Source organism: Archocentrus centrarchus, unplaced genomic scaffold, assembly GCF_007364275.1.
Source record: "Archocentrus centrarchus isolate MPI-CPG fArcCen1 unplaced genomic scaffold, fArcCen1 scaffold_42_ctg1, whole genome shotgun sequence".
Taxonomy (NCBI): Eukaryota; Metazoa; Chordata; class Actinopteri; order Cichliformes; family Cichlidae; genus Archocentrus; species Archocentrus centrarchus.
The window spans coordinates 498623-515581 of record NW_022060268.1 but is presented as its reverse complement, the minus strand read 5'-3'; the positions used below and the strand labels follow the sequence as shown (position 1 = coordinate 515581).

General features: G+C 41.6%; 1 protein-coding gene and 1 long non-coding RNA gene across 2 annotated transcripts; both read left to right on the top strand.

The window, feature by feature from the left end:
• The first annotated feature begins 1154 nt into the window (after nt 1-1154).
• Nucleotides 1155-7883, top strand: LOC115777042 (histone deacetylase HDT3-like). Its single transcript, XM_030724858.1, has 3 exons — nt 1155-1249; nt 7139-7311; nt 7439-7883. The coding sequence occupies exons 1-3, from the start codon at nt 1155-1157 to the stop codon at nt 7702-7704; spliced, it is 534 nt and encodes a 177-aa protein (XP_030580718.1). The 3' UTR covers nt 7705-7883.
• Nucleotides 7884-9965: 2082 nt separating this feature from the next.
• On the top strand, nt 9966-10638 carry LOC115777027 (uncharacterized). Its single transcript, XR_004019574.1, has 4 exons — nt 9966-10074; nt 10194-10259; nt 10354-10442; nt 10530-10638. It is a non-coding gene; the product is annotated as an uncharacterized LOC115777027 (long non-coding RNA).
• The last annotated feature ends 6321 nt before the right edge of the window (nt 10639-16959 follow it).

Sequence of the window (16959 nt, the reverse complement as noted above, 5' to 3'; positions counted from 1 at the left end):
GCCTGCATTCCCCCAATGCCTGTTAGTGCATATTCGCTACGGACCTAGGAACCTTTGACAAGCACTTGTTTCTACTGGGATCGCAAAGTGGCGGATTTATTTCGTGTTTACACGCGAGGATTACTCTGTTACTCCTACCTATCGGTAGGAGGCTGGAAAAGTTGATCCTGGGGTGTTGTGCTGTCCTCGCTTTTGAGTTTCCTGTTTTTCACCAGCTAGACAGCCAGATAACGATGCTCCAATAAAGAAACTTCTCTTTCCGTTTTTTTGCTGCTTTATTGAAGAATGGCCTCTGACCATTGTCCACTTTCGACCATCGTAAAAGAACAAATCTTGTCCAAAACAACAACGTTTCACGATTGATATTAGCCTAATTCACGAACATTCGGCATTACATTCCGCCATCTTGAATCTGTCTACTTCCTGTATTTTTGTAACCACAAACAATGCTACAAAACAACCACTGGAGGGAGTTCTAGGGCAATTTTACCAAAAACTGCACACGGTGTAACTTATAACTTACAAAAGCCAGAACACTCCCCGCCTGGTACAATACAATTGTGCCACTACAATTAACATTTCTAATAAACATTTTACACTGTTTACAGTTATAGCACTCTTAATTTTCCTCTGACAAAAGCAAAACTATGTCAGCAATGGGTCTTAAAAACACTTTTTCATTTCCATCTTTCACAGTTTTTACTTCTGCTTTTCGAACCTTATTATCCTTACTCTCAAATGTTCTTACAACCTTTCCCATGGACCAGTTGTTTCTGTGTGTGAGAGCATCTTTCAATAACACAATGTCACCAACTTTAATGTTCGGTTTATCATCAGTCCATTTTCTCCGTTGCTGTAGAGTCGATAGGTATTCACTTTTCCATTGTTTCCAAAAACAGTCTGCCAGACACTGTACTTGTTTCCATTGCTTTGAGTAGAGGTCTGGTGGTGCAAAGCTTCCTGTTGGTGCAGATAATGCATTGGTCTTCTGGGTGAGAAGCATTGCCGGTGTGAGAAGGTTTGGTTTGTCTGGATCTGTTGAGATTGGTACAAGTGGTCTTGCGTTCATTATTGCCATTACTTCTGCCATGAATGTATTCAACACTTCATGTGTGAGTTGGATATGTGCGGCCTTCAAAAGAATCCCATCCAGGATGCGCCTCGCAACTCCAATGAGTCGCTCCCATGATCCTCCCATGTGTGAAGAGTATGGGGAGTTGAACAGCCATGTGCATCCTTTCTCCAGCAGGTAAGCATTCAGTTCTGTGTCCTTGTGATCAATTTGCAGCTCATTACATGCTCCAATAAAATTAGTCCCTCTATCAGAGCGAAGCATTTGAGCAGGACCACGGATGCAAAAGAATCTTCTTAGAGCGTTGATGAAACTTGACGTCGACATTGATTCAATGAGCTCAATGTGCACTGCTCTTGTGGACATGCAGGAGAAAAGTACAGCCCAGCGTTTACTGTCTGCACTCCCTCCTCTGGTGCGACGTGTGGTGACTGTCCAGGGCCCAAAGACGTCCAGTCCAACTAGTGAATGGTGGCATGGGTGTCAGCCTATTAATGGGTAAATCTGCCATCTTTTGAGTCTGCATTTGTCCTCTGAGTTTTCGACAAAGAATACATTTGTGAATGACAGAAGAAATGAGCCGTTTACTGCCAATGATCCAAAAGCCAGCTCCTCTGAGTGCTCCTTCTGTTATGAGGCGCCCTTGATGCGCTACTTTTTCATGATAGTATCTAATAAGAAGGACAGCTATATGATGAGCCTTTGGAATAATGAGTGGGTGTTTCTCCTCTTTTGTTAGGTCAGCAGGTGCCAAGCGTCCTCCTATTCTGAGGAGTTCATCTTCATCAATGACAGGGTTCAACTTTTGGAGACAACTTTGTTTTGGAAGTGGCTGATTTGCTTTCATGCACCTGTACTCCTCTTTGAATGTTTCACTCTGTACTGCGCGAATGATAAAACTTGGCTGCTTTGGACACTTCCTCTGCAGTGTTACTATCACGAAAACACATCCAGCCTTTACTTTCTGTGTCTGTTTTCTTGAATGATGCTGCCACACGTTTTAGTGATGCGACAGTGCAACACAATCTCATCCAATGAGAAAATCTTTCAAAACGACATGGCTCTAGCTGTGCTACTGAGGTTTTGGTAACGAGGGTTTTTACATCAGGTCTGATCTCTGCATCTGCGTCAGGGTTGATGAGAGTAAAACTATCACAATGTGATGGCTCTATGTCATGTTGTGCCAAAAAAGAAGGACCACTAAACCAGTTTGTGGAAGCTAATGTGGAAGCTGCAATTGGTCTAGTGGCTATGTCTGCCGGATTGTCACTAGTGGATATGTGAAACCACTGTGTTGGATGTGTGGTCTTCCTGATTCTAATCACTCGGTTAGCCACATAAGTGTAGAATCTCTTTGTGTTGTTATGTATGTAACCAAGAACGATTTTGCTATCTGTAAAAAATCTGATAGTGTTTACTTCAATGTCCATCTCATCTTTAATGAGTTCGTACATCTCCACAGCTAAAACTGCTGCACATAACTCCAATCTAGGAACAGTATGAGCTGGTTGGGGGGCTACTTTGGACTTGCCCATGATGAACCCCGTGTGCCACTGACCTTTGCTATCTAGAGCTCTTAGATAGGCTACTGCTCCTATGGCCATGGTTGAGGCATCTGAAAATATGCACAATTCTTTCTTCACAGCAGCGGCCTGAGAGAACGGTAGGTAAGCCCTTGGTATTTGTAGCTGCTCAAGATCTTTCAGTGAATTTCTCCATTTATTCCATCCATCTTCTCTTTCTGCGGGAAGTGGTTCATCCCAATCCTTCTGCTCTGTGGATAGGTCACGAAGAAGAGCTTTTCCCTGCATTGTGATGGGTGAAACAAAACCTAGTGGGTCATATAAACTGTTAACGATGGCCAAGACACCTCTCCTGGTGAATGGCTTTTGCTCAGTGGTTACATGAAAAGTAAAACAGTCACTTTTAAGATCCCACAGCACCCCCAAGCTCCTTTGCAGGGGTATGTTGTCCAGCTTCAAATCCAGGTCTTTTAGATCCTTGGCTCTTTCAACAGCAGGGAATGCTTCCACTACCTTGTGGTCATTACAAGCTATTTTGTGTAGCTTTAAATTTGACTGAGCCAGCATGTTTTGTGCATTCGTGAGTATCTCAACAGCTTCTTCTCCTGTTGCTGTGGATGCAAGGCCGTCATCAACATAAAAATGTCTCATTATGAATTGCTTTGCCTCATGTCCATACTCTTCTTCTCCCTCGACTGCAGCACGCCTCATACAGTAAATAGCCACAGCTGGGGACGGACTGTTCCCAAAGACATGAACCTTCATTCTGTAGTCACAAATGCCTTTGCTAGTATCGTTATTCTCATACCAAAGGAATCTCAAATAATCCCTATGATCTTCTCTCACTTCAAAACAATAAAACATTTGTTGCACATCAGCTGAAAATGCTACAGGCTCTTTTCTAAAACGCATAAGGACACCTAGTAAAGTGTTGTTTAGGTCGGGTCCACTTAATAAGACTTTGTTAAGGGACAGTCCTTCGAACTCTGCACTTGAGTCAAAAACTACTCTCAGTTGGTCAGGTTTTTGTGGGTGGTACACACCAAAGGATGGTAAGTACCAGTGTTCTTTGTCTGAGTCCAAAGGTGGAGCGACCTCTGCGTGGTCATTGTCCAGCATGTTTTGGATAAACTCTGTGTATTGTCTTTTCATCCTGGGGTTCCTGTCCAGTGTTTTTCTGAGGGACTGGAGGCGTTTGAGCGCTTGCTCTCTGTTACTTGGAAGCTCTGGTCTAGGAGAGCGGAATGGCAAAGGTGCCACCCAGCTATTCCTCTCATTTTGATACACTTCCTTTTCCATAATGTCAATAAAGTTTTTATCCTCTGCTGACAGTGCTGGTTTGTCATCATCTTTTGTCCTATTAAACACTGTTTCTCCCAGCTGAATGTTATTCATGTTTTCACTGTCCTTTTGGGGGGCAGGTATGGTGTTAAGCTGGTAGTTGCAACCACTTGACTCTTTGATTTGAAACATGTTAGGGCATGGGCAGAGGTAAGAAGCACGTCCATTCTGAAGAACATGTGTTTTGAGCACATTCACATTAAGCGGTTTATGCGTCTTCCCCATGCAAGCTTCCCCAACTATAACCCAGCCTAAGTCTAATCGCTGTGCATAGGGTGCACCATATGGCCCATTGATTCTCGCTCTGACTTTATGGACTTGTATAATGTCTCTCCCCAAGAGCAAAAGAATAGGTACTCGTTTTTCCACAGGTGGCACCTTCTCAGCTATCTTCTGTAAGTGTGGGAACTTCATAGCAACTTGTGGAGATGGAATCTCTCTTCTGTCATCCGGAATCATGTCACACTCAATCAGGTTTGGGAGTGGGAGCTTTACTCTACCATCTATTGACTCAATCATAAAGTTTAATGCTGTTCTGCCAACGTTATCTGACAGTCCTGAGCATGTCCTGAGCTTGTAAGTGTCTGAGTGTGTCTTAATCTTAAAAAGCTCAAAAAACTGAGACTTAGCTAGTGACTTGTTACTTTGTTCGTCAAGCACTGCGTACATCTTCCTTGCCTGTTCTCTTTTCCCATCTGGATAGACTAATACAGGACTTATTTTTGAACATGAATATGGGATGTCTACATCGCCACACACTTCTGTGCATTTAGAAACGACTGAGACGCTTTCACTATTTTGCGTCTCCCCGCCATTCTCTTTCTCAGCTTCAGAGCTTTCAGCTGGTGCAAGAGGTGGACCTGGATGTAGCGCTGCTAAATGTCTGTCGCTGCCACAGTCCATACACTTTATTTGCACACTGCAGTCCCTTGCTAGATGCTGAGTAGAGCCACAGCATTTAAAACAGATTCTGTTCTCTTTTAAAAAAGACTTGCGCTCATCTATGGGTTTTGCTCTGAAACTTTTGCACTTCTTAAGTGGATGAGGTTTCTTATGTATAGGACAAAGCTTATCAGGGCTTTCTATAGGTTTACTGTAACTAGTTTGAGCTGAACTGGTATCTGTTTTGTGTACACTAATCACTTGCCTGTTGTTGCCTTTGAAGCTTTTCTCTTTTTTGATGCTTGCGTTGGCAGGAGGTGTGATGACAAAACTTGGGTCATTTTTTATTTTGGCTTGTTGTCTTACAAACCCCGAAAAGACACTGAAAGGGGGAAAGGTAACTTTGTGTTCTTCTTTGTACTTTGCCCCTGTTGCAATCCATTTTTCCTGTAGTCCATAGGGCAACTTCTCCACGATGGGATTGACTCCACGAGCCGTGTCCAAATATGAGAGGCCTGGTAGGTATCCTCCATCTTTTGCACATTCAATTTCCTGCAGAATGTCACCCAGCTCTCTTAACTTTGCGTTATCTCTGTTGTTGAGTTTGGGAAACTGTTCAGTCTTTTTTAACAGTGCATTTTCCACTACTTCAGGAGAACCATAACACTCCTCGAGTCTTTGCCACACAAGCTCCAGTGCTGCAGTTGGATTAAAGACGTGGACTGAGCGGATTCTCTGTGCCTGCTGACCAGACTCAGCTCCAAGCCATTTGACTATTAAATCTAGCTCTTCTTGGGCTGTAACATGCAAGTCTTTAATAGCATTTTGAAATGATGCCTTCCAAGCCCAGTAGTTCTCTGGCTGGTCGTCAAACTGCAAAAGTCCTGTACTTAACATTTCCCTCCGTGTGAGGTACTTCGCAATCTCCTGTACACCCTGTGTCTCTATAGCTGCTTGAGGAGTGCCAAATGGATACAGTTTGGGTGGACTAAGTCTTTCTCTGTGTTGTGCTAGGTGCTCCACTTTAACCTTATTCTCTTCTGCACTGTGTGAGCTGTGATAATCTATTTCTGCATTCATGGCCTTTTCACATTGTTCACGTGCAGCCTTGTGACAGGCGAGAGGATCTACTTGCAATGTGAATCCTTCAACACAAATATCTGAGTGTTTTTGTACATACTCTGCAGTACGCTGTTCCGGGCTGGTGGATGGTCCCACTAATGGATAGTCCTGTTCAATTTTTGAGAGTCCCTCCTCCTCTTCATAAACTGCAACTTCTGCTTCTGCAGCCGCAACAGCCTTCTGAGAACTCAAAATATGCAAATTAGCCTCAAGTTCAGTTTTCTGCTTCATTATGGCTGCCTCCTTTTCCGAATAAGCCAGTTGTGCACGTGCAGCCTCCACTTTTGCTCGTGCTTTTAATGCTGCAGAACTTGTCGATGAACGTTTGGATGAATGTGAGCGTGCAGACTTACAGCGTGTGTCTGTGTTGCTTGCATTGTCCTTGTTCTCCATGTCATCTGCTTTACCTGACTGCAGACTCATGGTTGCTGCGCTATATATCTCCTTGTGGTTGTTGCCTGCTGCGCTGATGTTCTTTTACTGTGCTGTCCTCGCTTTTGAGTTTCCTGTTTTTCACCAGCTAGACAGCCAGATAACGATGCTCCAATAAAGAAACTTCTCTTTCCGTTTTTTTGCTGCTTTATTGAAGAATGGCCTCTGACCATTGTCCACTTTCGACCATCGTAAAAGAACAAATCTTGTCCAAAACAACAACGTTTCACGATTGATATTAGCCTAATTCACGAACATTCGGCATTACATTCCGCCATCTTGAATCTGTCTACTTCCTGTATTTTTGTAACCACAAACAATGCTACAAAACAACCACTGGAGGGAGTTCTAGGGCAATTTTACAAAAACTGCACACGGTGTAACTTATAACTTACAAAAGCCAGAACAGGTGTATATAAGGTAAGTTGTGCTAAGATAAAAATACTCACCTGTTTATTGTGGTCTTATACACTCGACATAATGATGTGAAATATTTGTGACAAGTGTTTTTGAAGTTATTATAATATTTCGCTTTGTAGCATATATGCGACAGTAGGCCATAAGGGTAACTAGCGCTATATAGAGAAACGCTTTTCGAGTTAGACCTGGTTTAGTGTTTAGACCTTGTTTCGACCCGGTATAGACCAGATTTAGACCAGGTTTAGATCAGGTCCACAACTGGTCCAGATCCAGTCTAGATCTGGTTTAGACTTGCTATTTTTTTATTTTTTATCTAGAGCTCAATGAATACTTCCATGTTTTATAGGAAGCGCGTACGTGCGCAGCTTCACGTCAGACCCCCCCCAGATGACAGTGATGATAGTTGTCTCTGTCACAGTGCAGGCAGCGATGAGGAATATTTACCCAAGCCAGGTTATGATGAGAGCAGCAGTGAGAGTGACATGAGCAGAAGTGAAGAAGAAAATGTTCCTAAGCCAGGTGAAGCAGGATTAGCACCAGCACCAGACAAATGTTGATACATTTTGATGTTGGCTGATAGATTTTAGATTGAAAATGCTGAATTTCGTTTCATACATTTTCACATTTCTAATTATGATCCCTGCAGATGGTGATGAGAGCAGCAGTGAGGAGGAGGTTGTCACCACCAGTGGCCAAGCAGCAAGACAGAAGCAAAAGAGACCAAACAAAGAAAAAGTGGCGTGGAAGACTGTGAAACAGACTCAGAGCTCTGCAAAAAATGTGCCCATGTGGCAAGGTGCTCTCCCAGACAATGACTCAATCAGACTGCCAAGAAGAGGCCAAAAAGAGGGGGCGGCCCTCATCGGACATGGAGCGAGAGTTCCAGAAGAAGCAGCGCAGGGGACCAACTAAAGCTATTCCCACACAAGATGTCCGTGCTGATGGAGTGGGTCACTGGCCGCAAATTGACAGTGTGCGGCAACGCTGCAAATTTCCAAAGTGCACGGGCCACACAAGCATTGAGTGCACAAAATGTGACGTTCACCTGTGCCTAAGACTAAAAACTGCTTCTGTGCATTCCACGAATAAGAAAGACATTATGTTAAATAGTTTGTTTACATTGTTGTGCCTGTGTGTGGGTGTGGGTGAGTGGAGGTGGTGTGGGTGTGTGTGGGTGTATGAGTGTCAGCCCTTGTTCCATAAAGTTGAAAAGTTGAGTAACTTTGTTTTGAGTCAACATTGTTATTGTTGCATTGTTTGTGAAGTTTTCTGTGCATTCCCAATCATTCTTTTAGGTTCAGCACATTTCAAAACTTAATTTACAATTCAAATTAATCTCGAATTCAAATTAATGCAATGTTTCCTGTAATATTTGTGTGTATTGTGTTGGTGACAATAATTGGTGTTGGTGGTAATATTTATTATTGAATGCCTGCTGTTGGGTGAATAAATAAAACATTGTTTTTTTCACTGTTATATTACTCTGTTATTGTTATCTTAGTATGGACCATTATGCCTGTTGTTGCAAATTTGCAACATACCAAAATTTCTATTTATTTTTTGTGCAAAAGTGAAATTAATAATCTCAACAATATTTACTATCTACTTAAAGGCAAAAACACACATGAAACATTTTTTCATATACAGCTACATAAATTCAGGCGTTAAGGGTTATAGGTTAGCCTGTGCTACAGGTTATGGTTGTTGGCCTACAGTCCATACATGTTTTCACAGTACTTAACCTTTTCTATGTTTAGTAATGTTACAACCTAACTCCAAACTGTATTAGATGAATCTCTTTACTCAACATTATATGTGGTTGGATGGGAGACTTTGAAATCTCACCATAGTTGTTCAATCAGATTCAACTCAGGACTCTTGAAAGGCCTCTCAAGGACATTTACAGAAACACTTTGCCTTTCCAGGAAAACATAATCTCTCTTTTTTTTTTAAGGGCAATAGCTAAGCTTGTAAATGAAAAACCCAAGACATGGGACACGTACCTCGATGCCGTTTTGTTTGGGCTCCGGACCAAAAAACAACTGACAACCAGATTCTCACCGTACTTCCTCATGTTTGGAAGAGAAGCACGATACCCCTCTGAAGTTCCAGAAAAATATGAGGTAAGACAGACAGATGCAACAAAACATTAAGCATATCACCTACAGGGACAATAATAAATGCTTAAATATATATTGTTATATTTTCTACAGACGGGCTCTGTTGAAGAAAAATTTTTGGAGGAAGAAGTTTCCATCAATATCAAGAAACAGGAGGAAGTTTTTAATATTGTTGAAAGCAATGTGGAACGAGTGCAGGAGAGGACCAGGAGGAGACTTCAGTGCAAATCAACAGAAACTACACTGCAGGTTGGAGAGACTGTGTGGAGGGCAAATATTCGCAGCCAACAAAGGAAAGGAGGGAAACTAGACCCTGAATTCTTGGGACCATTTACAGTAACAAGAATAGAAGGGAAATGTGTGGAGTTGGTGGATGGTTTGGGCAAAAAAGTCCAGAGAGTGAGCTTGGACCACCTTAAGCGCCATGTAGAGGAGGTCCCAAGAATACCCCAAAAATTAAAAAGAAAGGCAAGCAAAGATTATCCCACAACTCCAGCCACACCAGCAACTCCAGCCACACCAGCAACTCAAGCCACACCAGCAACTCCAGCCACACCAGCAACTCCAGCCACAACAGCAACTCCAGCCACAACAGCAACTCCAGCCACACCAGCAACTCAAGCCACACCAGCAACTCCAGCCACAACAGCAACTCCAGCCACAACAGCAACTCCAGCCACAACAGCAACTCCAGCTGGACCGATTTGTTCTCCACCCATATCAAAAATGTCTACTGAAAAATGTATTACGACACACGCTAATATAGCAAAATGTTACCAACAGCTTGTATATTATCTAAAATTATTTATGATGCCCTCTGTGTTCTCAAAAAGGTGTCAAGGAGGCCTGGAAAGGAAAGAGGGTGCATGTCCTGCTGTCCAGAGTAGGAAAATACAAACTTTTTTATTGGGACATAGCAAAAACAGCCCCTGGCCAGCAACTAGAAAGCAAGGTATTTTTTTTATACCCCTAAAGGTGTAAGGATGACCTTTATTACTAAACACAGATAGCAGTAATGACAGGTCATTGTTGACAGGTCATCAATGCCTACCTCACAAAATGTGTGGAAAAGCATAACCAGCGTCAGAAAATCACTAAGGCTTTCTTCATTGACTCGTATGAGATGACCAACATCTGGCAGAAGAAGACATCAAAACTGAAGGTATTTTCAAATAATTCACATTTTTTATACGTATAGCTTTAGACATAATCATAAATCAATGGAAATGAACTATTAAAGACAGATATTAAATACATTTCTACAATGTTTTCTATCTTTAGTGCAAACCAGAAACATTTGATATTATGTTGGGGGCAGTTCATGAACCTGGACACTGGATATTTGCAGTAAGAGATATAGTTATTCAGTATTTCAAGTAAGATGTTTAACTACTGATCTTACTGAATACATACAACACTTCTGTTTTTTTTATGTAAATAGGCTATTTATCCAAAACAAAAAAGGAGCATTGTACTTGATTCCAGTGGCCATGCTTCTTCAAAACTTAAGAACTGTTTGGAATCCACCAGGTGATTTTTCTGCTACTTTGTACTCTCAAAACTCTGAAAAAGAAACTGAGAAATGTCATTAACACCGAGACATGTCTATCTTTAAAGGGCATTCATGAGGAAGCTTGGAAATCCAAATGTTTTACGGTGGAAAGCTGAAACACTGCCACATTCTTCACAGACAGACTGCAGTTCTTGTGGTGTATTTGTTATGAAAGTGAGTCTTAATTTCAATAATTATTTTTTTTACAAATGTCTGTTTTTAATTTTTATTTATTGAATACCATAAACTGTAATTTATGTACTCCTAATTCCTAGTATGCCGAAAAAATTCTGGGAGAAGAGCCCCTGACATTCCCAAATTCTCAGTCAGCGGTTGACAAATACAGAATGGAAGTGGCCACAAAACTGCTGACAGAAACAGGTATGCTTTGTATTTACTCTGTGAAACTTTACACATCTTCAAATGTAATGTAATAGAGTGATTATAGCCAATATAGTAAGAAGTAAATATATTCATAATTATATTGTTCCTCAGATGATCTAACAGAGTTGTGCCACTACTGCGGGGAGGCAAATCCAGAACCGGAATCCACAGCCTTTGAGAAGAGTTCCCACATTGACTGGGTTTGTTAAAGATAAAACAGTGTCTATGCCAGATTTCGTCAGTGTACAACACATGTTCTCTCCTAAATATTGAAATAATGTATTTTTAAAAATTGCACGAATTATATCCAGAAACATTATAAATTCTTAAATCATACATAAAGGGATGGTAAATCATTATTTTACTATTTAACCAGTTTTGTATTTTTAATAGCTTAAATGATTAACTGGGAAAGAAGTTTATTTCAGATCATAGTAGACTGTGTAAGTTAATTGTGTGGTAAAAATCATCAGCGTTATGTTTTTTTTTGGTTACAGATCCAATGCGAAGACTGTGGAAGGTGGTTCCATCTCAGATGTGTGGGGAATCATGTTGTCCAGCATGCACAGAATAGTCATATGCATGCATATTTGTTGGCAGTTCACATAGTTCTCCAGCCAGTTAATACAAGCATTTATTAGAAAAATGCAAATATATATAAACGCATATTTCAAATGTTATTTTATTTGATTTTTTTGTGGTACTATATTGTGGTACAATTACCTTGTATATTACATATACCTTAATGGTATTTACTGTACATTATATTGTTCTGTTAGTATTTGTCTTGAAAAAAAAAAGGATCATGATTCAAACTACTTGTGGTCAAAATGTTAACATTGCTTCGATAAATGTAATAAGAATTTATTAAAATGAATAACTATTTTGTCAATGTGGTTAAATACTAAATAAGACATCACAGCTATAAGACATTACAACGGTGAGAAATAGTTGTATGGAACTCTGACATAATTATTGGACCTGTACAGTGAGGTCACAGAATATGATGGGTCACAGATTGTGATGGGTAGCCCATCACAATCTGTGACCCATCATATTCTGTGACCTGTGTGAAAATGGCTATGTGAGGGTCACATATTGTAAAAGGTAAGTCCAGATTGTAGTTGGGGAGTGGCACAATGGTGAGAAATAGTTGTATGGAACTTTGACCTGTACAGTGAGGTCACAGATTATGATGGGTCACAGATTTTGATACCCATCATATTCTGTGACCTAGCTGTGTCAAAATGGCTATTTGGGGATCATCTTATTTCAAATGAGAGCTGAGCTGGGTGGCAGAAAATCTTATAAATCGTTTGAACCCCTTCCCAAAAAAGTGCTTGGAAATATTTATTTATCGTTTACCAATTTATTGAAGGATGGGTAGTAGTGGGTTTATCTATTTCAAACGATAGAATAAAAGCATTTAATGCAGCTGTGTTCAATGTCAAATAAAAAAAAAAATGCATTTCCTTCGTCAATGAGAACGAAATAATATTCCGTAAGGTTTACAATCTCCTGTTTTGGTGCTTACACAGTTTACGTAAACAGTCTCCTTCTCGCTGGTATTCAGCACGTTCATGCAGAGGGATGTACGCTATCGCCCCCTGTGGTCGCAGAATATGATGGGTAGCAGAATTTGGTATAACACTGGCACAAATGCTTCGAAGGCTTCAGTGTTTCACAAAGCCTCGTTTTGCCCGTCACTACTAAAGACACAGCAGGAACATCAACTTAGACATTAAAAAATGACGAGGACTCGAACACAGAACTAAACACCACTGAGACTTTAATACACAGAGGAAACGAGGGGTGAGTGGAAACAACTGGGCACAACAGGTGAAATGAATGAGACTAATAACACAAGAAGTAAAACACAACACAAAGGAGCACGAGACTACCAAAATAAAAACAGGAAGTGAACAAAACACAGGCAGACCTAACACCGGAAACTTGACAAAGGGGATCAGACATTCACAAAGAAACAGGAAGGGAAACTAAACAGAACATCCAAACAACAAACTGAGAAAACTATAAGAAACACTAAAAGGCACAACCCAAGAAAAACAAAACAGCTATACAAAAGAAACACAAAACACTGGGCCACCCTGACACTGACTTTGTGTTATTCAAAGGTTGCATGAAAATACTGCAGTTTAGTGCAGGATAAACAGGTTAGTTTGCTAACTCATGAAATACTGGGTTACATCTGGTTGAATTCAATTCACACAGAGCAGTAAATCTCAGAGCAGCAGCAGGTCAGCTGATCACAGCCTGCACACAAAGAAAATCTGCTGGGCTCCGCCCCTCCTGCTGCACCTGGAGCAGCTGCTCTGGTTTTGTTTCTGTATTCATACAGTCAGTTTTCAAAGTTCATAACAGAGCTCATGAATCTGCAGACGTTCATGTTTTACAGTGAATCCCAGTTAATGTTTGTTCATTATTTGTTGTGTTTAACATGAAAACTGTAAAACTGACATCAGTGCCATGGCTGATATCAGCTGCTTCAGCTGCTCTTTAACCTGTGAACTGGCAGTGCCCCGCCCACCGAACGTTTGTGGTGCTTTCAAATTTGAAGCCTCATAGGGTCACAGTAACGCTGCAGTCCGCTCTTACAGTGCTTTTATATGACAGACTACACCCTCAGAATTGGATTGACACCTCATCTGGCCAATCATGTTATGAAATGGGTTTTCCAGAGCCAATAATAACCAGACAGTGTCATGTGACTTCTCTGGACATGCCCCAGGGTGTGTTTTCACATGGACCCACAAAGTTGCTGCACAATTGCTATTTTCCCACCGCCAAGGAGCCGGTTCGCGTGCCAGTGCTCGTGCTGTTCCCAATGAACCGGCGAAACGCTTAAGAACGGGCCCGCGTTCCCACCGCGTTTCTGTGAACTGCTCCTTTACGTATGAGTGTGGGCGGGTCCTCGTCTGGACACGGAAGCTGAAGCGCACAAACGTGGGAGAACACGCTCTCCTTTCTGTGCTGCAAATACGTTTTAGGGTCCAAACCAAACTACTGCAGCATCTGTGTGCAGCACAGAGGGAAACACAGCCAGAGATTAGAGCAAGACGACAAGTACGCACTTTGTGTCCTTTTATCTGTGATATGAACTGATACAAAGCAGCAAGTTCAGCCTTAGAGCCCAACCTAATTCACAGCTGTGAAAATCACTTCGCTTTTCTCCTGTAATACACATGTAATATGGTAGAAAACTTGATGCTGAGACGGCAGAGTCACGCCCTTCTGCCGCTTTCGGCACGGGTTCCTGGTTTCAGACCAGCTAGTTTGCGGGGCCAGAATTGAACTCGTTTTTCGGCCGAGCACCGAGTGCTTTGGCGGTGGAAAACCCGCCTAACGGTTTAATAAAGGCACCGGCTCTGGAACCCTGTTGGTGGGAAAGAGGCCAATGAGCGCTATTACGTGAGCAAAGTCAAGCCAGAAGTAAGACTCTGTGCGCCGTAGTGACTCAAGAGTGTTTACAGTACTTTTTCTCACTAACAGATTGTGTAAATATCTCAAAACAAGCTATTTTTCTTCAACGAAGTGACAAAGTGACTCACGAGAGCGGATTATTATTTATTAGAGGATTTGTCGCTGATTCGACCGTTTTATCGCTGCAGAATGAACACGAATGAACAGCTGTTACTCTGAAGGCGTTTCATAGTAAGTCCAAGTCTTTATTCCCAGCTCCTGCTCGTATTATATGCCATTTAGATGTAAATACATATGTCTCGATGGGTTTTCATGGCAGATACATAATGGCTAAGAGCAATGTTTATTGATATTCGTGATATTCACTTTGGGTTCCTTTGTGTTCGTGGGGATGGGGGTCATTGTTTGCAAGGAGGTTGTAGGTTGTATATCAGGACAATTGGGAGGATTGTGGTTTTTTGTGTGTATATGTAGTGTTTACATTTACTGTAACTGTTGATCAATATGCAGTTTATTTATATTGGGGTGTGTGTGAAGGAATCACTGAAAATAGACTGGGGGGGGGGGGGGGGGGGGTGTGAATTAAGGCCTAACATTTTCCTGCTTTTACAAATTAGGGCAACCTCTGATTTATATTACTATAATTATAATTAATTTGTACTATCAGTAACTTTGTGTATGGCAGAGGATTCCTCAGGGTAGTATCTTTGATTAGAGCCTCATTGATGACTGTATGTTGACTGCAAAAATGAAAAATATAGCTTGTCTTCTTCACAAAGAGACCAAGCTTTTGCATGTACTCCAAAGAGTTCAGGGACAGCAGCTGATTTAATTTGGGTATGCTTTTTCAGGCGTTTTTGCTGATTCTGGAGCAGTTAAGGGTCTCCACTTTTGGAGCCTGAACAGTGTTTTGGATAATTGCATTAAAAAGGCTCCAACAGCACAAACATGGTCCACAGGTCCAGTTCAGGGACTCCAGTTAGGTGAAGTCTAGCAGACAGCTAGCAGCTACAGCCACCTGTCAATCAAAGAGGCTACGCCTCTAATAAGACAAGCTTTATTAAAACAGATGAGTTATAAACACATCCTCCCCCCATGCAGCTGTTATGAAGGGGGGTATTATCCACAGACACCAAAGCAGTTTCTGTATCAGGCTGTAAACATGTTTAACATGGGAGTCTATGGGGACTGACTCACTGCTGCCTCTGCTGGACACCTGAGGAACTGCAGAGTTTGTGTAAGGATAATTTTATTCTATAACATCTAAATAATGAGTATTTAAAATGCATTTTATTGGCATTGAGAAAGTTTTGAGATGTTTAAAGAATTAATAATTATACATCACAAATTTTTGGTTGCGTCAGTCTTTTACTATAAGGAGCATGCTTTTATGAATAATCCAGATCAGAATAGAGTTAGTGAAACTTTAATGGCTCATTCATTGTGACTTTTGTTGTTGGGCTGAGGGTGACTCAGGGTGAGTGTGGTTATCTCAGCTCAATCACAGGTCCACCTCACAGGCCAGATGTTCCACATGTGGTGCAGAAACACCTGCTGTAACCCACAGCTCAGATCCTGAGTTTTGGGCCACACTGAGGGACATCACTAGGTCCTCATATGTTCTGCTATTTCAGGGTTGTATATGTGACTGTCTTTCCTGTGATGTCACAGAGGTGGAGCTCCACTGCTGGATGTTTTCTGCTGTCAGGGCTGCTGCTGCCTGTCCTCACTGGCTTATTCAATTCAATTCAATTCAATTCAATTCAATTCAATTCAATTCAATTCAATTCATATGTGCCAAATCACAACAAACAGTCGCCTCAAGGTGCTTTGTATTGTGGGTAAAGACCCTACAATAATACAGAGAAAACCCAACAGTCAAAACGACCCCCTATGAGCAGCACTTGGTGACAGTGGGAAGGAAAAACTCCCTTTAACAGGAAGAAACCTCCATCAGAACCAGGCTCAGGGAGGGGGGGTCATCTGCTGAGACCGGTTGGGGCTGAGCGGACAGAAAAGACATGCTGTGGAAGAGAGCCAGAGATTAATATCAATTAATGATTAAATGCAGAGTGGAGTATAAACAAAGTAAATAAGGTGAATGAGAAGAAACAGTGCATTATGTGAACCCCCCAGCAGCCTAGGCCTATAGCAGCATAACTAAGGGATGGTTCAGGGTCACCTGATCCAGCCCTAACTATAAGCTTTAATATAAAGGAAAGTTTTAATCCTAATCTTAAAAATAGAGAGGGTTTCTGTCTCCTGATTCCAAGCTGGGAGCTGGTTCCACAGAAGAGGGGCCTGAAAGCTGAAGGCTCTGCCTCCCATTCTACTCTTAAGTATCCTAGGAACCACAAGTAAGCCAGCAGTCTGAGAGAGAAGTGCTCTGTTGGGGTGATATGGTACTATGAGGTCTTTGAGATAAGATGGTGCCTGATTATTCAAGACCTTGTAGGTGAGGAGAAGAATTTTAAATTCTATTCTAGATTTAACAGGGAGCCAATGAAGAGAAGCCAAAATGGGAGAAATCTGCTCTCTCTTTCTAGTCCCTGTCAGTACTCTAGCTGCAGCATTTTGGATCAGCTGAAGGCTTTTCAGGGAGCTTTTAGGACAGCCTGATAATAATGAATTACAATAGTCCAGCCTAAAAGTAATAAATGCATGAATGAG

Coding starts and splice junctions, on each gene's coding strand:
- LOC115777042 (XM_030724858.1), top strand. CDS start 1,155: ATGCGCCTCGCAACTCCAATGAGTCGCTCCCATGATCCTCCCATGTGT. Junction 1,250..7,138: donor GTGCATCCTTTCTCCAGCAG/GTAAGCATTCAG, acceptor CATGTTTTATAG/GAAGCGCGTACGTGCGCAGC. Junction 7,312..7,438: donor AGAAAATGTTCCTAAGCCAG/GTGAAGCAGGAT, acceptor TGATCCCTGCAG/ATGGTGATGAGAGCAGCAGT.